We start from the raw sequence: 25,547 nt of genomic DNA, 5'->3' as shown, positions 1-25,547 counted from the left end.
ATTCCTTCTGCCATTTTTGAGCCCATTTTTCATTTTATATACAGGAGTACAGATCCTGGTACAGATCCCTGCCAAACACCACTAATCACAGACCTCCAGCTAGAATAAATTGCTTCGACCCCTACCCAATGTCTAATATAACCAAGGCAGTTCTGAATCCAAACGGACAAGTCACCATGGATCCTATACATCTAAATCTTCTTGATGACCTTCCAATGAAGGACCTTGTCAAACACTCCTAAGATCCACGTGGGCAACATCCACAGCTCTGCCTTCATCAATCATCCTCATCAACTCATCAAAAAACTCAATCAAGTTAGTAAGACATGGCTTACCCTGCACAAAGCCATGCTGGCTCTCCCTAATTAAGTCATAATTTTCCAAATGCTCATAAATCCTATCCCTAAGAAATATTTCCAAAACTTCCCTATTCCTGATGTGAGACTCACCACCCTATAGTCTCCAGGATTATCCATGGTTCCCTGCTTGAATAATGGAACAACATTAGCTACTCGCTAGTTCTCTGGGAACTCACTTAAGGCTACAGAGAGCATGAAGATATTGGCCAAGGCCCTAGCAATCTCTTCACTTGCCTCTCTCAATAACCTGTGGTATAACCCATCAGGCCATGGGGACTCAACCACTTTCATGCTCTTTAAGAGACCCAATACTACCTCCACCTTCATCTCAGAATGCCCTGACACATTAATACACTGAACACTGATCTTCCATGTCCTTCTCCTTGCTCATTAAGAACATCATCCACATCCTTTACACCCAAGCACATGTTTCCTCTTTTATCCTTGACTGGTCCTACCCTCTCCCTAGTTATCCTCCTGCTCTTAAAGTATGTATAGAATGCCTTGAGATTCTCTTTAATCCTACTTGCCAATGTCTTTTTGATCCCCTCCTGACCTTCCTAATTCCTTCTTAGTTCTTTTCTGGCTTTTTTTTTTATAATCCTCAAAGGCTGTTTGATTTTAGCTTCCTAAGCTTTACATACTTTTCTTGACTAAATTCATCACCTCCCTCAAAATCCAAAATTCTCTTACCTTGCCATCTTTGTCCTTCCTTCTCACTAGACCATTCTGTCCTATACTCTATGCAGTGGTCTTTAAACACGTTCCTAATGTCAGACATGGACATGTCTGAAAACAACTTCCCAATTAACTCTCTCCAGTTCCTGCTTAATGCTCTGATGATTTGCCCTCCAATTCAACTCCCTCCCACAAGGTCTATACTTACTTTTACCTACAGCTATCTTATAACTTGAATATGTTCTGTTCCCTAACTGCTCACCCACTGAAAGGTCAGGCACCTGGCCAGGCTCGTCACTCAACACTAGGTCCAGTACAGCCCCTATTCTTGTTGGACATCTACATATTGATTTAAGAAACCTTTCTGGATGCACCCCATCTAAACTTTTTACATTAAGAAGGTGCCAGTTTATATTTGGGAAGTTGAAGTCCCCCATGACAAAAACTATATTCTTTTTTTTAAAAAAACACCTTTCTTTAACCTTGCTGTTCCTCAATGTCATGGTGGCTTTGGGAGGTCTGCAGTATAATCCCAGAGTGATTGCACCCTTCCAATCTTTTCGTTCTACCCCATGTAGACTCTGGACGAACCTGTGTACAGCTCCCCCCGCCCCTCTATCTTTTACTAATACACTGAAACCCTGGGACATTAAGCACCCATTTCTATCCCTCTCTCAACCAAGTCTCTGTACTGGCCAAATCAGCATAGCTCCATGTTCAATAAATATATTAGGATTCATTCTGGGATTATGAAATTAGGGATAGCATAATTACAGATTACATAAATGAGAACCACAAAATAAAACCTATACACACCCTAACTTCTAAATGATACTTTGTGGCTAGTGAAATCAATCACTGGGTGTGGGACATCTTCTGTCCTGTTGAAACTACAAGGGAAGAAGACATATGAATGTTTCTGCTATTAGCACATTATTAAAGGTGTATCCCTGCCACTTAAGGCCCAGTTCAGCATAATTATGGCTTCTTCCCCCTTTCTTTCTAGTCCCCTTTTCCATAGATGCATAGATCTGTTGAGTTACTCCAGTATTTTGTGTGTGTGTTTATGACAGATCTGTTTTGTCAGTTAACTTTGTTGAAGAGGTTTTGGCATCCATGACCAAGAACTGATAGATGAAGAGCTAATGCAATTGGAAGAGGAAAGGATAACAATCAAAACCGAACGCAGTAGCGAACGGACCGAACGTGAAGCAACTGCGTGAGATTTTCGCTGCAATGATAAAGTACGACCTTAATTTTGAAAGGGTACGTCGGTTTAGGGCATATTTGCAAGATGGTTTGAGTGCTTTCAAAGGACTGTATGACAGAAAAATTCGCGAGGCTCAGCAGTCAAGCATACTGTCGTTTTTCAAGCCTTCCACATCAGCGACAGCAGACGACAAACCTCGACCTTCCACATCGAGGCGGGCAGTCATAGGAGAAAATGAGCTGCCTACCCAAATGGAAACAGACGACGATGAGATACCACCCAGTGTCCCACCACCCCAACCCCCCAGGCTGCAGATACCGATTTGCGGAGATTGCAGCGGTAGCCGGGAGGCACACAACACATCTTCAAGAAAAAAGCCGAAATAGATAAGCTAATAATTAGATTGCATCGCCTCTGATCTGGGCCGACAATTACATGCCGGGCAGCACCTAGTTAATTAGCTTGTTTATTTCGGCTTTTCTTCTTAAAGATGTGCTGTGTGCCTCCTGGCTACTGTTGTACCACTGCATGCTTTGTGGATTGGTACCGGGTCACTGCCCGGAGGGTGGGGGCCACGGCACCACCCTAACCTCCAATGACTCAGCCTAACAAACCATCATCAGTGTGCTCGACGCTGTCTTTCTGATTCCCATAAGTGATACTACACTGTACATACATTATGTCGACTTTATATCGGCTGTGTATTTTTACATGTTATTTGGTATGGTTTGGCAGCTTCATAGCTTAAAGGTTACTGGAGAGAGTGTTTTCGCTACAGAGAACAGTGCAAGCAATGATTGTGGAAAAGTATTTCTACTTTATACAGGCTGTGTATTTATCATATCATTCCTGCTTTTACTATATGTTACTGTTATTTTAGGTTTTATGTGTTATTTAGCATGATTTGGTAGGTTATTTTTGAGTCTGCAAACGCTCACGAATTTTTCCCATATAAATAAATAGTAATTGCTTTTTCGCTTTACAACATTCTGGCTAATGAATCGTTTCATAGGAATGCTCTACCTTCGGATGGCGGGGGAAACCTGTACACCTCTATCAGGTCACCTCTCATCCTCTGTCACTCCAAGGAGAAAAGGCCAAGTTCAACAACTCCAGCACATCGTCCTGCTTAATATAATGTCCGCTATAAGTTATCCCCGCAACTGCCAAGGTCCTTTTCACTGGTGAATACCGAAGCAATGTATTAATTAAGTACCTCTGCTACCTCCTCCGGCTCCATGCAAGTTTCCACTATTGCACCTGATTGGTCCTATTCTCACACGGCTCATTCTCTTGCTCTTCACATACATGTAGAATGCCTTGCGGTTTTCCTTAATCCTGCTCGCCATGGCCTTCTCATGGCCCCTTCTAGCACTCCTAATTTCATTCTTGAGCTCCTTCCTGGCACCCTTGTAATTTTCTAGAGCTCTAACAGTACCCAGTTTCTTGAACCTTTCGTAAGCTTTTCCTTCCTAAACTAAATTTTCTACATCCTTTGTACACTGTTTCTTTTACCCTGCCATCGTTTCTCTGCCTCAGTGGAACATACCTATGCAGAACGACATGTAAATATTCCCTGAACATTTGCCAGATTCCTGCCATGTATTTCCCTGAGAACATCTGCTCCCAATTAATGTTCCCAAGTTCCTGCCTAATAACATATTTCCCCTACCCTAATTAAACATTTTCCTGAATTGTCTGCTCCTATCCTTCTCCAGCACTATGGTAAAGGAGACAAACTTGTGATCACTACCTCCAAAATGCACTCCCACAGAGAAATCTTACACCTGACCAGGTTCATTTCCCATTACCAGATCAAGTACAGCCTCTCCTCCAGTTGGCATGTCTAAATATTGCGTCAGGAAACCTTCCTGAACACACCTAACAAACTCCACCCCATCTAAACCCCTTGCTCTAAGGAGATGCCAGTCAATATCAGGAAAGTTAAAATCACCCACATCAATCCCATTATTATTGCACTGTTCCAGAGTCGGCCTCCCTATCTGCTCCTCAATGTCTCTGTTGCTATTGGGGTGGGGTCCTATAAAAATCACCCAGTAGAGTCATTGCCCCTTCCTGTTTCTGACTTCCACTCACAATCACTCAGTAGACAATCCCTCCATGACTTCCTCCTCTTCTGCAGCTGTGATACTATCCCCAATTAGCAATGCCACTGCCCCACCTCTTGCCTCCCTCCCTATCCCTTTTGAAACACTTAAGGCCCGGCACATTCAGCAGTCATTCTTACCCCGAGACATCCAAGTCTCTAATGGTCACAACATCATAGTTCCACATACTGATCTACGTTCTAAGTTCATCTGCCTTCTTTATAATACTCCTTGCATTAAAATAGACACATTTCAAACCATCTGGCTGAGTGCACCCTTACTCTATCATCTGCTTTTTCTTCCTCACAAACTGACTCTACTTGTGCACCAATCACCCCATCTTCTGCCTCTTCACTTCAGTTCCCGCTGCCTCCCCCCGCCAATCTAGTTTAAACCCTCCCCAATAGCATTCGCAAACCTCATTCCCAGGATATTAGTTCCCCTCCAGTTTAGGTGTAACCCGTCGCACTTGTACAGGTCACTCCTCCCCCAGAAAAGGTTCCAATGATCCAAGAACTTGAAACCCTGACCCATCTCCTTCATCTGTACTATCTTCCTGTTCTGACCTTCCCCAGCTCATGGCACTGGGATTAATCTGAAGATTACAACTTTGGTGCTGATGCTCTTCAACCTCCTTCCTAACTCCCTAAACCTACTATGCAGGACCTCTACCCCTCTCCTGCCTACGTCATTAGTATCAACAAGTACCACGATCTGCGGCTGCTCAGCCTCCCCTTCAAGAATATTCTGCAACCGCTCAGAGATATCCTGGACCCTGGCACCCAGGAGGCAACACACTATCTTGGCGTATCTTTTGCTGCCGCAGAATCTCCTATCTGTCCCCTTAACTACTGAGTCCCCAATGATTATTGCTCTGCCTGACTTCACCCTATCCTTCTGAGGCTCAGAGCCAACCACAGTGATATTGGTCTAGCTGCTGCTGCATTGCCCAGATAGGTCATCCCCTCAGCGGTATTCAAAAGGGTATACCTGCTGCTGAGGGAAATGGCCACAGGTGACCCTGCACTGACTTCTTTCTCCCTTTACCTCTCTTGGTGTTCCCCGAATTCTGCATTCTGGGTGTAACCACCTGCTCAAAAGTTGTATCTATTAAACGCTCTGCCTCCCAGATGATCCCCAGTTCATCCATCTCCAGCTCCTTAATGAGGCCTTTCATGAACTGGAGTTGGCTGCACTTCCCGCAAGCGTAGTCATCAGGGAGACCATCAGGTTCCATGAATTCCCACATCCTACAGGAGGAGCATTCCACTGCCATATCTGCCATCCTGTCTGCTCTGTACAATGGCCAACCAAGACCAAATCTTCTAACCTGCGTCTCTGGCCTCAGCCTCTTCTCGTCAAAGCCCGACACTCCCACTCTCACTGCTGGCCCACTCCCAACAATAGCCATCCCATTTATACTTTTATTTACTTAGAAGAGCTCTGTTCCTGCCACTGATTGGGCGTCCAGAATGTCCAAACACCTGCAAAGCTCTTCTTTTATTCAAGCTTCAATGACCTGCTAGTTATCTCCTCGAAGTGCTCTGTTCCCACTGCTGATTGGGCTTCCGGAATTCTGAATGACCACAAAGCTCTCCTTTTACTGAAGCTTCAATGACCTGCTAGTAACCTCCTCGAAGGAGGCGCAATCCCACCGCTGATTGGGCCTCCGGAATGTCTGAATGCCTGCGAAGCTCTCCGTTTGTTCTGGCTTTGCCGACTGCGAGTACTCTCCTCAAAGTGCTCTGTTACCACCGCTGATTGGGTCTCTGGCCTCTGAAAACGATCTTAAACATGTCAGGAGAGTGAGATTCTTCTGGGCTCCTTGACACTCACCCTCTAGAGAAAGTTCACTGTATGAAAAGACTTTTATATTTCCCAGTTACAGTTTTTGTGTGGATCAGTTTTAAGCAGTCACAACAACATAAGGTTTAGGAAGTTAAAATCAGACTTGGCCTGTACGGAGTACAAAGAAAGCAGGAAAGTATTCAAGCAGGCACTTTGGATGCCAAACAACGCTATAAATTGTCTTTTGCCAGCAGAACCAGGAAAATCCCTAGATATTTTAGGCTTACTTTAAGAGAAAGAGGAAAATTATTGAGAGGCTAGGCCCACTCAAGCATTAAAGGAAGGAGTGTGTGTTTTGAGCCAGTAAGTGGCATTAGATAATTACTTTTTGTCGGTATTTACCAAGACGGATTTCCAGGACAGTGAAGACAATAGTGAGGTATGCTAATGTTACAACATTTTGAGATTAAGGAGGAGGTAGTACTTGGTCTTCTGAAGAGCATTAAGGTGGACAAATCCTCATGGCCTAACAACAAGTATCACAATATTTGATTAGGGAGCTTAAGGTAAAGGAACCCTGAGGAGATAATGATCATAATATGAATGAATTCACTTTGCAGTTTGAGAGGAAAAGATAAAAGTTAGATGCTTCAGTAGTACAAGTTGAATATAATTCTGAGTAAAGGGAACTACAGAAGTATGTGAGAGGAGTTGGCCAAAGATGATTGAAAAAGGACACCAGCAGGGATGATGGAAAAACAGCAATGAGCAGAGTTTCTGGGGACAATTCAGAAGCCAAAGGATAGATCCATCCCAAAGATGAAAGGGAGGATGATGCAACCATGGCATACAAGGGAAGTCAAAGACAGCATAAAATGCAAAAGGGCATATAATATAGCAAATATTAGTGTGAAGCTTTTAAAAACCAGCAGTAGGCAAGTAAAAAAAAGCCACAAGGAGAGAAAAGATGAAATATGAAGATAAGCTAGTCAATAATATAAAAGAGGATACCGAGAGTTTTTGCAGATATACAAAGAATAAAGGAGAGGCAAGAGTGGATATTGACCACTGAAAAGTGATGCTGAAGAGGTAGTAATGGAAAAGGTAGTAAAAGAAATAGATGAACTTAACAAATATTTTTCATGTCTTCACGTTGGAAGACACTAGCAGTAAGCCAGAAATTTGAGAGCACCAAGGGGCAGAAGTGATTGTTGTTGCTATTACGAAGGAGAAGGATTTTTGGAAGCTGCATGGTCTGAAGACAGATAATCAACTGGACCAAATGGAAAACATCCCAGGGTTCTGAAAGAGGTTGTTGAAAGGATTGTGGAAGCATTAGTAATGATCTTTCAAGGATCACTAGATCTGGAATGGTTCCAGAGGACAGGGAAATTGCAGATGTCACTCCACTCTTTCAGGAGGGAGGGAGGCAAAGGAAAGGAAATTATAGGTCAGTTAGCCTGACTTCAGATGCTGGAGTCCATTACTAAGGATGAAGTTTCAATGTGCTTGGAAGCAGATGACAAAACAGATTAAAATCAGCATGATTTCCTTAAGGGGAAACCTTGCCTGAGAAATCTGTTGGAATTATTTGAGGAAATAACAAGCAGGATAGATGATGGTAAGTCAGTGGATGTTGTTTACTTGGATTTCAGAAGGTCTTTGATAATGAGCAGCATATGAGACTGCTTAGTAAGAACGCATAGTATTACAGGAAAGATACTAGTTTGGATAGAGGAGGCAAAGGGTGAGAACAAAGGAGGCCATTTCTGGTTGGCTGCCAGTGACTAAGTGTTCTACAGGGGTCAGCGTAGGGACCACTTTTCAATCACATTATGTCAATGATTTGGATGATGGAATTGATGGCTTTGTGGCCAAGTTTGCAGTCGATACAAAGATAAGTGGAGGGGCAGGTAGTGTTGAGAAGCAGGGAGTCTACAGAGGAAAATGGGCAATGAAGTGGTAAATCAAATAGTGTGTAGGGAAGTGTATGATCTCACACTTTATTATAAGGAATAAAGGCAAATCTATTTTATAAACAGGGAGAAAATTTTTAAAAATCAGGTGTCCAAAGGGATTTGAGAGTCCTTGTGCAAGATTCCCCAAATGTTAACTTGGAGGTTGAGTCTGTGGAAAGGAAAGGAAAGCAAATGCAATGTTAGCATTCATTTCGAGAGGACTAGAATATAAGGGCAAGGATGGCATGCTGAGGGTTTTCAAGGAACTGGTTACACCGCATCTGGAATATTGTGAGCAGTTTTGGGCTCCTTATCTATGCAAAGATATGCTGGTATTGGAGAAGGTCCAGAGGAGGTTCACAAGAATGATTCCATGAATGAAAGGGTTAATGTACAAGGAGCATTTGATGACTCCACGCCTGAACTTGCTGGAATTTAGAAGAATGGGGGGGGGGGGGGGCAGATCTCAGTGAAACCTATCAAATGTTGAAAGTATGTGGAGAGTATGTTTCGGATAATGGGCGAGTCTAGAACCAGATGGCACAGCCTCAGAATAGTGACATCCATTTAGAACAGAGATGAGAAGGAATTTCTTTCGTCTGAAGGCAGTGAATCTGTGGAAATCATTGCCACAGAGAGCTGTGGAGACCAAGTCATTGGGTATTTAAAGGAGAGGTTAATGGGTTCTTGATCAGTCAAGTATCAAGGATTATGGTAAGAAGGCAGGGGAATGCGGATGAGAGGGACAATTCAGCCATGATGGAATAGCAAGCTCAATGGGCTGAATAGCCTAATTGACAAAGATCTTTTGTGCCCTCACTAGTTAACAGGTAAAGTTCCAGAGGAATGGACAGCAGCAAATGTTGTTCAAGAAAGAAAATCCGTGTAATTACAGGGCAGTAAGTTTAATGTTAGTGGTAGAGAAGTTACTGAAGAGGATACTGAGGAATAGGATTTATGCACATTTGGAGAGATATAGCCTGCTTAAGGACAGTCAGCATGGTTTTATGTGGATTAGATTCAACTCCCAAATTTGAGATTTTTTTGAAGAGGTGCAAAGGTGTTTGAGGTAAGACAGTGGATGCAACCAACATGGACTTCAGTAGGGCATTTGAGAAGATCCCTCAAAGGTAGGTGGATTCAGAAGACAGAGATGCAAGGGATCCAAGGTGAATTCAAAACTGGCATACTCAAAATACACAACAGGAGTGAAAGGATTTTATTCTGGCTGGAGCTGCAAATGGATCATGGGGTCAGGTCCTTAGTCGACTGAAGTGGATAAAGTGGGAAAGGTGGAAGGCATGCTTGTCTTCATTGGAAGAGGTATTCAGTATAACATTAAGGAAGTCGTGCTGCAGCTATACAAAACATTAAATCAGATCACACTTGGGAGTATTCTGTGCAGTTCAGATTACCTCCCTCAGAGGAAGGATGTGGAGATTGTGGAAAAAGATGCAGAAGTTTACCAGAATTAGAGGGTATGACCTATAACGGGTATAGATTGGATTATTTTGAGTATTCTCCCTGGACCACAGGAGGCTGAGGGGAGACCTGACAGAGGTAAGATAATAGAAAGGCTTAGATAGTGTAGATGGTCAAAATCTGTTCCCCAGGGTAGAAATGTCAAACACCAGAGTAATATTCTTAAGGTCCCCAGGAGGGCATGTTTAAAAGCGATGAGGGGAAAGAATCGGGCAGTTCGGTGAGGTTTAAGGGCTTTTTAAGATAGATACTTGAATATGAAACAAATGGAGTGATACGAATCATAAACAGGAACACAGTTACTATAATCAGCATCAAAATCGGCATAACATCATGGGCCAAATGCTACAGTGCAGCATTGTCCTACATCTTAAAGGGAGAAGAGGGTACAGTAGTGATGGGGACTCAACAGTCAGAGGAGGTTCTGTTGACATTAATTGGACACCAGAATGGTATGTTGCATCCCAGGTACTAGTGTTGCATCCCAGGTACTAGTATTGCATCCACGGCATTTTGGAGGGGGAGAAAGAGCAGCCAGATGTCTTGGTACGCATTGGTACCAACGACACAGGAAGGAAAAGCAAAGAGGTCCCGAGAACTAGAGGGTTAGACAAAGCCAAGGAGGACGATCTCCAGGATTGTAATTTCTGGATTGCTATCTGTGCCACGCACAGTGAGGATAATATGGCAAATTAATGTATGGCTGAGAAGCTGGTCCAGGGGTCCAGGTTCTTGAATCACTGGGACCTCTTCTAGGGGAGGTATGACCTGTACAAAAGTGATGGGCTGCTCCTGAACCCGAGAAAAACCAGCATTATCATAGAATATAGAAAACTTACCGCACAATACAGAACCTTTGGCCCACAATGCTGTGCCAAACATGTACTTACTTTAGAAATTACTTCGGGTTACCCATAGCCCTCTATTTTCCTAAGCTCCATTTACCATGGTCAGGTTTATTAGAGCTGTTCAGGAGGATTAAACTAATTTGCCAGCGGGGTGGGAACCAGAGTGAAGGGACTCAGGATAGGACAGATGGTAAAAAAGTGTAGCAGGCAGTTAGATGATAGGACAAAATTGAAGACAACAGTGAGTATCAATGCATTAGTGATGCAGAATCAAAAAGGATAGTAAATACAGTACTCAAAGTATTATATGTCAATGCATGGAGAACCTGAAATAAGGTGGATAATCTTGTTGCACTATTACAGATTGACAGGTATGATGTTGTGGCCATCACTGTACCATGGCAGAAGGATGGTTGTAGTTGGGAACTGAATGGCCAAGATTACACATTGTACTGGAGGGATAGGAAGGTAGACAGAAGGGAGTGGCGTGCTAGTAAAGAATGGCATCAAGTCAGTAGAAAGATGTGACAAAAGATCGGAAGATGTTGAATCCTTGTGGGTTGAGTTAAACTGTAAGGGGAAAAAGTCCCTGATGGCAGTTGTATACAGGCCTCCCAACAGTAGTTGGGATGTTGATCACAGATTACAATGGGAAATAGAAAAGGTGTGTCAAAAAGGCAATGTTATGATAGTCATGAGAGATTGTAACATGCAGGTCGATTGAGAAAATCAAGTTGGTAATGGATCTCAAGAGAGTGAGTTTGCTGAATGGCTATGAGATGGCTTTTTAGAGCAGTTTATCATTGAGCCTACTAGGGGGATCAGCTATACTGGATTGGGTGTTATGTAATGAACCAGAGGTGATTAGGGAGCTTAAGGTAAAATAACCCTCAGGAAGCAGTGATCACAACATGATTGAGTTCAACTTGAAATTTGATAGGGAGAAAGTAAAGTCTGACGTAGCAGTATTTCAGGGGAGTAAAGGAAATTACAGTGTTATGAGAGAGGAGCTGGCCAAAATAAATTGGAAGGAGATGCTGGCAGGGATGACAGCAGAGCAGCAATGGTGAGTTTCTGGGAAAAATGAGGAAGGCACAAGATAGATGTATTCCAAAAAACGAAGAAATACTCAAATGGCGAAATAGTACAACTGTGGCTGACAATGGAAGTCAAAGCTAATGTAAAAGCAAAAGAGAGGACATACAAAAACGCAAAATTAAGTGGGAAGATAGAGGATTGTGAAGCTTTTAAAAGCCTACAGCAGACAACCCCAATGGGCGGACCGCGGGCCAGGGTCTGGACCGCGAGAATCCATTGGCACTTACGTGAACGCACCTGTCATGACATGTAAATAAAGCACGCGCTGCTCCAATTTATTTTAACCTTATCCCAGACCGTACACTTGACCTACGCCCCCGTAGAGTGCGCGACCTACCGTGCGCTCTCTACAGTCCTCGACTAGACAGTGGCACGCACCAGCTACCCGCCTGACATCTAAGAAGCGAATCTGTAATCTAAGCAAATTGTTATCAGCAGTAAGTCACGGACCCTAAACCAAGAACAACACGGCCTGTGCGAAAAAGCGCAAAGTCGACCAGAAAAACTGTCAGTTCAAATCTGACTGGACTGATCAGTTTTGTTTTATTTTACCAGACCATGCCAAAGTTAAACCGACATGCTTAATATGCACGCAGTCCATAGCTGTCCGCAAATCAGAAAATCTAAAGCGGCACTTCAGCACTATGCATGCTGCCAGTTTTAATGCCAACTAACCTGCAAAATCAGATCAACGCAAACAAAAAATTGCAAACATGATAACATCATACAAGCACTCCATTTCTACTAAGTCAATATCTGCACAAGAGAGTGCAACAGCTGCATCATTGCATGTGTCATGGAATCATGCCAAAGCTAAGAAGCCATTCGCTGATACCGAGTTGATTAAAACGTGTGCTAATGATACGGTTGGCGAAGTTTTTAAGTCAAGATGAAAAAACCAAGAAAACGGTTGTGGACCTATTAAAGACGGTGCCATTGTCGGCTATCAAGAGCCAGGACAGAAACAGACTCCCCAATGCACATCTTGGCCAATGCCTCAGGATTGCCACAACAGAATACAGGCCCGACATCAGAAGGATTACCTCATCTCGTCACTGTCACTTCTCTCACTGATTGGTGAGTGAATCAATTTAATTTTTGTTCATTTGTCAATCTTATTGTTGTATAATAAAATTGTGGTATTGTGGCAGGATACTTGGTAGTCTGGAGGAGCAAAGGGATCTGGGGGTACATGTCCACAGATCCCTTAAAATTGCCTCACGGGTAGATAGGGTAGTTAAGTAAGCTTCCATAAGTTGAGGGATAGAGTTTAAGAGTCGAGGTAATGATGCAGTTCTATAAAACTCTAGTTAGGCCACACTTGAAGTACTGTGTCCAGTTCTGGTCGCCTCACCATAGGAAGGATGTGGAAGCACTGGAAAGGGTACAGAGATTTACCAGGATGCTGCCTGGTTTAGAGAGTATGCATTATGATCAGAGATTAAGGGAGCTAGAGCTTTACTCTTTGGAGAGAAGCAGGATGAGAGGAGACATGATAGAGGTATACAAGATATTAAGAGGAATAGATAGAGTGGACAGCCAGCACCTCTTCCCCAGGGCACCACTGCTCAGTACAAGAGGACATGGCTTTAAGGTAAGCGGTGGGAAGTTCAAGGGGGATATTAGAGGAAGGTTTTTTACTCAGAGAGTGGCTGGTGCGTGGAATGCACTGCCCGAGTCAGTGGTGGAGGCAGACATACTAATGAAATTTAAGAGGCTACCAGACAGGTATATGGAGGAATTTAAGGTGGGGGGGGGTTATATGGGAGGTAGGGTTTAAGGGTGGGCACATTGTGGGCCGAAGGGCCTGTACTGTGCTGTACTATTCTATGTTCTATGTAGAGTCGGCTAAGAGGAAGGCAAATGCAATGTTGGCATTCATTTCACGAGGTCTAGATTATACAACAAATGGGTGTGATGCTGAGGCTTTATAAGATGCTGGTGCAGCCTCAACTTGAGTATTGTGAACAGTTTTGGGCTCCTCATCTAAGAAAAGAGATCCTGGCATTGGAGAAGGTTCAGAGGAGGTTCACAAAGATGATTCCAGGAATAAAAAGTGTCATCATATGAGGAACATTTGATGGCTTTGGGTCTGTACTCGCTGGAATTTAGAAGGATGCGGTGGGTTCGCTTTGAAACCTTTCGAATGTTGAAAGGCTTAGACAGAGTGGACAAAGGATGCTTCCCATGGTGGGGGAGTCTAGGACAAGAGGGCACAGCCTCAGGATAGAAGAGCATCCATTTCAACCAGATGAGGAGAAATTTCTTAGCTAGAGGATGGTGAATTTGTGGAATCTGTTACCAAAGGCAGCTATGGAGGTCAGGTCATTGGAGTAAAGACAGAGACTGCTAGGGTCTTGATTGGACACGGCATCAAAGGTTACAGAGAGAAGGCTGGGGAGTGGGGCTATGGAGGGGAAAAACGGATCAGCCATGACTGAGTAATGAAGCAGACTTGATGGGCCAAATGGCCTAATTCTGCTCCTATGACACAGTCTTATATCCTTTGGCAACCTTCTAGGCAATAAACAACACCACTAATCTTGTAAGTTAAATTTTAGGGCTTTATTGTCATTGCTCAGGACCATGAAATTAAGGTTCAACTCCATTCAGTGCAAAACAGCATACTAGTGTAATACCCTGATTCACATCGTTACTACTTTGCTGTAGCAATTCCATTTAGCAGCTCTGTTCTGCTTTCAGCCTGTTTGGGTTATTGTTGAAGATAAGGGATGATGTGGAATGTATGCTGTCCAATTAGCTGGAGGTTTTCTTGGTGAGGGGCAATGAGGTTGGTCTTGGACTTTTGTTCAAAAGGAAATTAAGAGAAAGGATGCTGGGGAGAACCAGTCATAGCATACGATCCGGTGGGAGACCTGTTTGTTCGAGATGGATTGCAAGTGACGTTCGGAAGGTGATGTGGATGTTCACGCTGACCAAGGGCCCAGCGTGTTAGTGACAGAGAAGTTCAAGATGAGCTCCAACTTGTGCACATTCGACTGTTTAATTAGAATGGGCCCTTTTCTTTCTGTTATTCTTTACGAACCTTTTAGGTAAGATTCATAAATATAATTCCACCAAACATATGAAGTGTACTGTCTGTTATATCGTGGCACTAATTTGTGAAGGGTAGCAAATTACACAACACCCATCCAAACCAGGGTCTGGGGTGGGATGAGCCGTCTCAATCTCACGAGTTTGGTGGGACTTGACAGTGTCTTCCCTAGACTTACACAGCTAAGGAAACCAGTGTGTTTCACTGGCAATTCAATTAATAAAAACACAATGATTAGAATTGAAATAACGGCCAAGTTATTTAGAATCACATCTAAGTTATAACTGAATCAAAAACAAATTTTTAAAAAGTGGTTGTTCCATTCAAATATTGTACACGCCTATGCCCATTTTATAAAATATAACTAAATATAAATAGCATCAAGGATTAAAGCTGAAACTTAAAAACCCAAGAGCTCTGAAATGAAAGGAAGGTAGCTGCCCCATTTAAAACCTAAACACTGCACATGCCCATGTATTGCACTTAGAGATTGTCCATGGTGCCTGTTGACTGTGGGTGGGTTGGGTGGCATTGTTCAGTTGCACAACAGCCCCGGGGAAAAAAAACCACTGTGATTCAGTCTGGATGTCTGCGTAGAGATGTTTCTGTATCTCCTGCCAAATGGTTGGAGATTGAATAGACGATAATTGGGATGGGATGAGTCCATCACAAAGAGCCCGCCGTAGACAGTGTGATTTGTAGATGGTTTCCATATCTGGTAGATGTATCCCAATGATATTCCGTGCAGTCCTGATCACTCGTTGAAGTGCTTTCTGGTTGATCTTGTTGCAGTTAGTGTACCACACTGTAATCATATCTCCCAAGGTAGTATGCTGAGCCTTCCCTACTATCAAGGAGGTGTTAGTGGTCCAAGAGAGCTCCTCTGTGATGTTCACTCCCAAGAACTTAAAGCTGCAGATCCTTTTTACTGCTTCCCTATTTATAAGTAATGAAGCTTCTTGATTTCTTGAAGTCGATAATCATTTAAAATTTTTGATGCTGAGTGAAAGGTTATGGCCATTGTACATTTCAGACTGTTTCTGCATCTTCCCCCCACCCCCCCCCAAATATGCCGTTTAGTTATTTGCAATTAATCCAATCATTGTGGAGTCAACTGCAAATTTGATGAAGAAGTTGGTGGCATAAGCAAGGGCACAGTCATGGATGAGAAGAGTGTAAAGGAGTGGTGCACCAGTGTTCAGAGTCAGGGAGGTTGATGTGCATTTGTCTGTCTGGGTGTGATTTGTAAGAAAGTCCAGAGTCCAGTTGCAGATTGATGTATTGAATCCCAGATTGTGTAGTTTAATGGTCAACTCGTTGGGAGAATGGTGTTGAAGGAAGAACTGTCAACAAAAAGCATTCTGTGTAGGCGTCCTTATGCTCCAGGTGTACCAGTATGTCAAGGAAAGCAATGGAGATAGCATTCTCGTTGATCTGTTTGCCTTATAGGCAAATTGGTGCAGGAACACAGTAGCAGGGATGGTATTCTTAATGTGGGACATAACTAGTCTCTCCAGGCATTTGGCAGCTATGGGGTGGGTGTGAATGCAACTGCTTTGTAATCATTGAGGCATGTTACCATTGACTGCTTAAGGATTGGTATGATGGTTCATGTTTTGAAGCATGCAGGGACCACAGCAAGGGAAGAGAGAGATTATAGATTTCAGTAAAAACCTCTGCCAACTGGTCAGCACAGTCCCCAAGGACCCGCTCGGGTATGTCATCTGGCGTGTGTTGATACTGTGGAGAGTACATCTCACCTTATGTGTGCTCAATATCAGCGCTGTGTCGTCCTCGTGTCAAGGCCTTCATCAACTGTTCATTGTTGTGCCTGTCAAACCGAGCAAAGAAGTTGTTTAGCTCCTCAGCTAGCATGGTGTCGCTGTTTGCAGGGAAGGAGTTCTTTCCTCTATAGTCAGTGATGGACCTGATACATTTCGCACGCATCGGGGGTTGGTCCCATTACTGAAGTGTGTCTATCTGTTGCTTGAATCTGTACTTCAGTTTTAATGTCTCTTTAAATGCTGGACCTGGCTTCAACTTATGCTGCAGTGTCACTGGATCTGTTAGCAGCATCCCGAGCCTGAGTAGGTTGCGGACTTCGCTGTTCATCCATGGCTTCTGATTCGGGAAGACAAGGATGTTTTTAAAATCACTGGTGACATTGTCTACACGGTATTTGATAAAGTGCAAGACCGTGGTGGCATATTCCTCCAAGTCAGGGGTTCCCACCCTGGGGTCCACTGACACCTTGCTTAATGGTGTCGGTCATGGCATAAAAAAGGTTGGGAACCCCTGCTTTAAGTCAATTCCTGAATCATGCATTGCTTGGCATGCAAATAGGTTCCAGTCTGTGCACTCAAAGCAGTCCTAAAGCAGTGAGATGGCTCCCTCAGGCCATTCTGTCACTATTTAGTTTTGCCTTCCTTATCACTGGTCCGTAGGCTAGGATTAGAAATAAAGACAGGTGGTCAGACAGTCTCAGGTGAGGGCATGGATAAGCCTTGTATGCGCCCACAATATCGGTGTGAACTGGTCCAGTGTATTGTCAGACAGTCCCAGGTGAGGGCATGGATAAGCCACGTGCCCACAATATCGGTGTAAACTGGTCCAGTGTATTGCTGCCCCTTGGGGTATTTCATATTCCAGCAAAATTTAGGGAATACTGTCTTAACATTGGTTTGATTGAAATCACAGGCTATGATGAAGGTACATCAGGGTGGGCAGACAGTTGCTTATTTAGTAATATCTTACAGTTGTGCTAATGCTAACTTAGTGTTGGATTGTGCTGGAATATAGACTGATGTGATGTAAACAACTGTGAATTTGCTCAGCAGATGGCATAAGATATTCCAGGTTGGGACAGCAATGACTCACAATGATTTCAGAGTTCTTGCACTAGGCATTGTTAACGTGAATGCATAAGCTACCACCTGATTTCTTACTGGAATCATGCCTTCTGTCAGACTGATAGCTCAATAGCTACACAGGGTACATTATGATCCAACTAAGTTTCAGTGAAGATCATTACACAGCAGTGTAGCAAATCCCTTTGCGTGGCAGGTCTCACTCAAATTTTATCATTTTATTAGAGACCCGGTATGTTATCTACAAGCCTACCACAATTTCGTCCAAATCTGAAGTATGTTATGAGTCCGAGATTTTGTTGTTCTACCATCTCTTCAGCCACTCAAACCAAATTTGTTCTGTGTTCCAATGAGTAGCCTCAAACTTAAAACATTAACTGCCACTTTTTTCCACAGTATTCTACCTTAGTTGCTAAGTGTTTACAACATTTTTTAAAAAACATTTCCAACGTCCACAATTTTAATTTCCATTGGAAATAGGAACCTAAGTACTTCATTTACCTTCCTCAACACTCAGTAAGATAACGGCTGATGCGATCATTGTTCTATCTCCACGTTCCTGCCTATTTCCCATAAACCGTCAAAACCTTGGCCCTGAATGCAGTAAAACTCCAATAATTCACTAAAATTTTGCTCACCAGGCTACATCTTCTCCAACTTACTTGGGCTCTGGTTCTCATGCTCTCTTTACACTTGAGTAAAGAGTAAAACAGGTAGTCTCTTTACTACTACCTACCATGAAGTATTGTTTTCAGTAAGAAAATGCATAATAACGCCGCGTATCAATAAAATGAACTTAAAAAGTATGAATACAAATACCATTCACCGGTCCGGAAAAGCCCGCCAGTCCGACACCAAAGTGCTGCCCCTACTGCATTAACGGAGTATTGATAGATTAACCACCGCAATTCCGCAAGGCAGAGAATTATCAATGTTTGGCTCCCTGGGGATGAAGCCCTTCCACCAGCCCCGCTCTACACCGCATCATGGAGGCGACCACCCTCGCCCGGTCCGTGCGGGGGGGGGGGGTAGGAAGAGTTACCCGAAAGTGCTGGTCTCGGTACTGGCTCAGCTCCACGTGAGAGTCGCTGTTGAGGGCATTCAGCAATACTGACATAACTTCGGCTGGAAACGGAACCTCGCGAAAGTCGAAAAATAAACTCCGCCACGACGCTCGACCGACCGACCGACCGAAGATTCGGGAAGCCGGTCCCACACCAAACACGTCCGTGTGCTCACTGGCTCCTTACTAGTAGTTCCCGGATATGCATGCACAGGCTCAGCGGCAGTTTAATGAGCAATTACACACGTATAGAAATAGCTATTATGTGTATGTTCCTTAATACGATCCGTTGGAAAGAAATTGGCGAATTGTTTCAAATCAGAACCGCATGGCCCCACGTGACTATCAAAGTGACGGACTGCCGCTGCCGATCACCGAGCGATCGATCGAGCATGGCAAGACAGTCGATACGGAGAGATCGAGAGCCGCCGGTGAAGTTGGTGAGACCTCGGCCCCGGGCTCTGACATGGTTTTGCGAAGATTGCTGCTAATGTTGCTGAACAACGCTCAGCTGGTAGAGAAACTGTCGGAGACGCGGCCGATCCGGAGGGCGGCCCAGATCACCGTCTACGCTATCACGCGGCTCCAGCTGGGCAGCCAGGAGGCGGCCGAGCGGCTGAACCGCTCCGGTGCCCTTCGGCCCGGCACATTCGCCCGCAACCTCGGGGACCTGAGCCGGAGAGCGGCCCGGCTGAAGAACGCCTTGATGGGGGCCTCTGGGCAGAAGAAACAGAAGTAAACCAGGAGTCTCTCCGAGATCCCCAGTCAGTAGCTGGAGCAGGAACAAAGGTATCGTGGAAGGCTTTTCCGTTGGGAAGCAGAGCAGGAAAAAAACTGTCTCAGGAGAGCACAGGACGTTTGTATGGATCTCGATGTTCAACTTCTATCGCAACTTTTATCTCGACAAAGAGCCGGAAACAAGATTGAAATCGCCCGCCAGGCCAAATTATACACAGGACAACTTTCCTATGAGACAATATTGTGGTTTCACAATTTGTTTTGGTGTAAATTCTTTCAAGCATAATTAAATATTTAAATACACTGAAATGTAAATAATGACAACTCAAAATTATGCCACTGAACAGTTCTTATTGCATGCGATTAGAACAGTCATAGACGTGGTGCTGACCCATGTACACAATGATGTTACCGTATCCGCACCCCATCCACTCCCTCTACAGTCTACCTGCAATCTAAGGACATTTTACTGTAACTAATTAACCTACCAGTCAGCTTGTCTCTGGGGTGTGAGCGGAATCCAGAGCACTGACTTGGGGGGGGGGGGGTGAACTCACCTGGTCACAGAGAGAACATACAAACTCCACACAGCCGGCACCATAGGTCGGAATTCTACTTAGGTAACAGCACCAGTCTCTGCTACATTAATTAATCATGAAATAGTGAAACAGACAGTTTCAGTCAATTGTGTTCAGCCTATTGTACAGAAAATCTATATGGCAAAACTTTAAAAATTGACAATTTGTTCTATTTGTGTAATTCCAATGTAATTGACTTGGTAAATAAAGCAGCACACCCGTTTAGGATCTGTATTGAGAGAGAACTTTTTTGTTAGTGAGAAATCAACATGAATGTATGTGATCAATGAACTTGATTTTATATAATGCCAGCAACTCAATAAAATAATCCAGGACAATTTGTGATATTAACAAGTAATCAGATTAATCCTAATATTGTAGTTTTGGGAATGAACCAGATAAAAAGATATTGGGGTGAGAAACTGAAAGCTTGGTTGAAGAAGTAGACTTAATAACAGAAAAGATGGAAAAGGTCTATTGGAGCATTTCATCATTTAGGAGAATTGGCAACTTAAGGTATGAGCAATATTGCTGTTAATTAAGGATAATTTGTCTCCATTATGACGTAGACAAAGCAATCCAATCAATTTATTCCCATGTCATCTTGCTACTCCTCAACTTAATCTCACTTGCATGTCGAACGACTCACATTTTGATACCTCCGGTGTTTACCTACTTTAAAGAATAAGTTACAGTAACTGAATAAATCACATCTTTTCTATTTAAGAGGAAATCAAGAGTACCAAAAGGAAACCCACATGGTAACTGAACAAATTGCACATATACATATATATTCCGTTCACATTTGTGCGTTCAGTTTATATCTGCTCATTCCTTTATTATTTTTTCCATATTGAAACACCTCTGGACATTAAATTTCATCTGCCATCTAGCCAATCATTCATCTGCTCTTTTTTGTTTCTCTTTAGTTTATTGGCATCCTCCTCACAGCTCACAAAATACCCATCTTTGTTATCTACCAGTTTGGTGCCATGGTCACCAAAGCCCAAATTATTGAAAAAGCCGGTTCTGGTACTGACCTGTGGGGTGCTGTACACTTACCTCCAGTCTGAAACACCTTTCTCTGCCACAGTTTCATGTTCCTTAACTAATTTTCTGCCCATACCCTTAACACACAGGAGACTGTTTAGCCAGCCATACTGGCTTCCAATACAGCAATCCCATCAATTTTGTTCCCTCTATTTCGCGGTAGCCTTGCAACATTTCCTCTCTCACATATCAAAATAAAGGCCAATTTATTGTAGAGAAATGGAGCTCCCAGAGGGAGGTTGTGCAAACTGCAGATATAACACCTGAGGTTAAGATCAAGCATGGGTCCTTTGAGCCTTGAAACACTAGCACCAAGCTGTTACCAAAGTCAAAAGTAAAACTTATTATCAAAATATGTATTTGTTACCATAAATCATTTTGGCAGGAATTAACAGAAAAATAAAGGAAGATATTCAATTTATGGGGGGAAAAACTATGAACAAACACTGAAAAACAACCAATATGCAAAAAAAAGGCATGCAAGTAAAAAACTGAGAACATAGGTTATAAAGAGTCTTCAAAAGATGTAGCGTCAGTTCAAAGTTATGGTGAGTAAAGTTGTTCACACCTGTTCAGGAACCTTAATTGTTCCTGAACCTGTTGGTGTGGGACCTAATGCTTCTATACTTCCTGCCTGTTGGTTGTAGCAAGAAGAAAGCATGGTGGGGTTTCTTGATGGATATTGCTTTCTTGTGACAGCACTCCATGTAAATATGCTCAATGATGTGGAGAGCTTTTCTTGTGATGGACTGAGCTGTGCACACCACTTTCTGTAGACTTTTCTGCTCCTAGGCATTGATGTTTCCGTACCAGGCCATGATGCGAACAGTTAAGGTACTCTTCAATGTGCATCTTTAGAAGTTTATCTAAATTTTAGGACATGCCAAATCTACACAAACTTCTAGGTAGAGGCACTATTGTGCCTCCTTTGTGATGGCACTTGTGTGTTGATACGACAATGCCCAAGAAATTTAAAGCTACCTCTGATCCCCTAATGTGGACTGGCTTATGGACGTGATTTCTTCCTCCTGTAGTCAACAATCAGCTCTTTGGTTTTGGTTGAGTGAGAAGTTGTTGTGGCACCATTCAGCCAGACTTTCAATCTCCCCCCCCCCCACCCCCACATGCCATTTCGTCACCACCTTTGATTCGGTCAACAACACGGTGTTGTCAGCAAACTAAAATACAGCAGATAAGCTGTACTTAGTTACACAATCATAGATATAGAGTGAGTAATGCAAAAGGCTAAACATATAGCCTGTGGTGCACCTGTGCTTATGGTGAGTGTAGTGCACGAGTTCCCAACTGTTTTTTGCCATAGACCCTTCCCATTAACCAAGGGGTTCATGGACCACAGGTTGGGAACCCCTGGTGCATAGGCAAAGTTGCCAATCTTTTGACTGGGAAGTGAGGAAATAGGGGACCCTGTTGTGCAGGGAGACACGAGGCCCAGGTCATTGAGCTGAGCGATGAGTATTCTGGGGGTGACTGTTGAATGCTGAGCTGTAGTCAATGAAGAACACATTGTCCAGGTGTTCAAATTGAGTGAAGGGCCAATGAAATGGCATGTCCTGTTGACTTGTTATGATGGTAAGCTAATTGGAGTGGATCCATGTTGCCACAGTATACGAAAGGTCAGGAAAAGAATGTTGGGGCAGGCGCTGCATGACTAGAGGAAATGTGACAGCTATTTGTTCATGGGTACTTTTCCTACAACTAATGATGTTAACAAGGATTTATTTTGCAACAAATACAATTATATTTTAATTGTCATGTATTAACATGTAATATGATTATATTCCTGTAGGCAAATGAAGAGTGATTCACATCAGAAGTCTATAAATATTAAGATTCTATAAATATTCTGAAACTATTATTTGAGATTAAAAGTAATCAAACTATTAATAATAAACTAGATAAATAAAATAAATATGATTGGATTGAAATCTTGACTGATCAATTTGGCAATTCTAAAATGTTAATACATTGTCTTTCTAATGAATGATAAATCTATTGAATATTTCTAGCATTTTATTTTTATTTCAGACTTCCAGCATCTGCAAAAAAATAAGAATACTCACAAATATAACATAATAACAAACAGATTGAAATCATCAAAACTAAAGCTGCCTTCTTTAAGTGTTATATTTCTTTCCCATTGTCTACACCTTGAAAATGTAAAGACTCAGCTGGCTCAATAAATCCTTAGAAATAAGTTTAGAAATGTCAGGGGGATCTTCCATGTACACATGGGAGAAGAATGATGTATAGGTTTCCAGTGAAAGTTACAATAATTAAAAGTACATTTAACACTACCAGGTGCAATGATGTAAATATTTGTTTGGTTGTTCTCAATAGAAGAAGAATTGTCAAGTAATCTAATCACTGTGCTGTTGAGCACAGAAACATCAGACCCTCCTAGATCAATGATTCTGACAGATTCTTGATCAGATTTGATATTCAGGAGACGTCTTGGAGGCATATAAGTGTGATAAAATATCAAAATGTATTCCCCCTGATTAACCACAGTATCCTTTCTGACAGATTCTTGATCAGATTTGATATTCAGGAGACGTCTTGGAGGCATATAAGTGTGATAAAATATCAAAATGTATTCCCCCTGATTAACCACAGAATCCTTTAAATGGATTTTTCTATATAGGAAATACAAGGAATCAGGCCACCCTGATGCAGAGAGCCAAAAAATACTGAACACAATATGTTAAATACAACAATCACAGTTTTCCACCTCAACATCTTAAGTTTTAAAACACAATGAAGAACAACTGGTACAAGAAGTGGACTAAGAAATTGCCCTTCCTGATGACAAAAGAAAGAAAGAATAATCATGGGAACAAAATAAGCCAAAATTAAATATTCAATAATTGGCATTGTAACTGGAAACACCTTCAATAAACTCTGTTTAACTTGCTGTCTCCTTATAATACTACAGCCAAATGTCCTGATTATGATTTGGATACCAGAAACAACAGCTAACAGATGAAGAGTACCAAACAGCACAAGGAACAACAACACGGTCAGATGTGTAAACCAGGGGTGACTCCCATGAGCAGAAAGATTTTCTGTTTTCAAGTTGTACACAATGAAATTGAGAGGAGTTAAAGCCATATGTTGTCTTAGATTAGCAATGTGATTATGTACACCATGCCCAGTTTACAAAAAACAGTGTGTGTCACAAAACATTACATCAAAATATAACGTATCTATCAAAATGAAGGTAAAAGTGGTTGCAAGTACAGATGAAAAAGTACCAAGAGTATTGCTCAAAATTGTTCTGAAGCTGAAATGAAATCTGCCTCTGATCAAGAGAAAGCCACAGGAACATTGGCACTGAAGCAAAAACAATGAACGTGGGCCTATTAAAAAAACCTGAGACTAAAATAATCCCAATAAAATATGTGTTCTTCCTTCTCTTCTGTTCTTCAGCATCTGATGTCACATTTATTTGCTTTGTGTCCAGAGCCACTAACACCAGCAGCAATGCAAACAGAGCTGCATCTACGGAACTTGAAAATGTTCTGGTGTGAAAAACAAACATCACATGTGAACCACTCAACAGTATTAAAGCATTCCATGGATCTGCATCCCAGAGACTGGCTAAAGAGTATACACAGAAATCCAATATGAAGGACAGGCATGTCAGGCAAAATCTAGGGAAAACTAACAAAGTATGGCTGTTTACGATGTTGCCAAAAACACCAAAATTGTGTAAATTTTTAAGTATTGTGAATGAAAAACCTGTTGTGACCAATGGGAAAAGAATTGATCTGGTGGGGTAACAAGTATTGAATTCCCAAGGGTGGAAGGTTTGCAAGTTCAAAATGTTACCTGTAAAAAAAACACAATGAGTTTTTCAAAGTAAAAAATACTTTGTATAACATATTTAATGCTTTCAAAGACGCAATGGTACATTATCAGTTCCTTGTTAGGCTATTAATAAACAACAAAAACAGAAAACAAGAGACCAGCAAAAATTTGCAGAATGCCTGCGAGATGGCTTTTTAGAACAGCTTGTTGTTGAGCCCACTAGGGGATCAGCTGTACTGGATTGGATATTGTATAATGAACCGGAGGTGATTAGAGAGAATGAGGTGAAGGAACCCTTAGGAGGCAGCGATCATAACATGATTGAGTTCACCGTGAAATTTGAAAAAGAGAAGCCGAAATCTGATGTGTCGGTATTTCAGTGGAGTAAAGGAAATTACAGTGGCATGAGAGAGGAACTGGCCAAAGTTGACTGGAAAGGGACACTGGCGGGAAAGACAGCAGAGCAGCAGTGGCTGGAGTTTATGCGAGAAGCGAGGAAGGTGCAAGACAGGTATATTCCAAAAAAGAAGAATTTTCAAGTGGAAAAAGGATGCAACCGTGGTTGACAAGAGAAGTCAAAGCCAAAGTTAAAGCAGAGGGCATACAAGGAAGCAAAAATTAGTGGGAAGACAGAGGATTGGGAAGTTTTTAAAACCTTACAAAAGGAAACCAAGAAGGTCATTAAGAGGGAAAAGATTAACTATGAAAGGAAGCTAGCAAATAATATCAAAGAGGATACTAAAAGCTTTTTCAAGTATATAAAGAGTAAAAGACAGGTGAGAGTAGATATAGGACTGATAGAAAATGATGCTGGAGAAATTGTAATGGGAGATAAGGAG

At 42.4% G+C, this 25,547-nt stretch overlaps 2 protein-coding genes across 4 annotated transcripts in view; one reads left to right on the top strand and one right to left on the bottom strand.

Moving 5' to 3' along the window:
* ncbp2 (nuclear cap binding protein subunit 2) overlaps window positions 1-18,855 on the bottom strand; it is a 30,912-nt gene extending 12,057 nt beyond the window's left edge. The window contains exons 1-2 of one of the 3 annotated variants that reach the window (XM_072255121.1): window positions 18,494-18,581; window positions 16,345-16,415 (exon numbers count right to left, since the gene is read on the bottom strand). Coding sequence is in view for 1 of the 3 variants with exons in the window: in XM_072255120.1 (XP_072111221.1) it covers window positions 18,494-18,568 (75 nt within the window). In the remaining 2 variants the exon portion in view is untranslated. Of the gene's footprint in view, window positions 1-16,344; window positions 16,416-18,270; window positions 18,459-18,493 lie in introns of those variants that run through there. The other 2 variants (XM_072255122.1, XM_072255120.1) reach the window with 2 other exon arrangements.
* On the top strand, window positions 18,764-20,194 carry LOC140196253 (protein NCBP2AS2-like). Its single transcript, XM_072255123.1, has one exon. The coding sequence runs from the start codon at window positions 18,843-18,845 to the stop codon at window positions 19,251-19,253; it is 411 nt and encodes a 136-aa protein (XP_072111224.1). The 5' UTR covers window positions 18,764-18,842; the 3' UTR covers window positions 19,254-20,194.
* Window positions 20,195-25,547: the final 5,353 nt, after the last annotated feature.

Source organism: Mobula birostris, chromosome 4 (genome assembly GCF_030028105.1).
Source record: "Mobula birostris isolate sMobBir1 chromosome 4, sMobBir1.hap1, whole genome shotgun sequence".
NCBI lineage: Eukaryota > Metazoa > Chordata > Chondrichthyes > Myliobatiformes > Myliobatidae > Mobula > Mobula birostris.
This window is presented reverse-complemented; position numbering and strand designations above follow the sequence as displayed.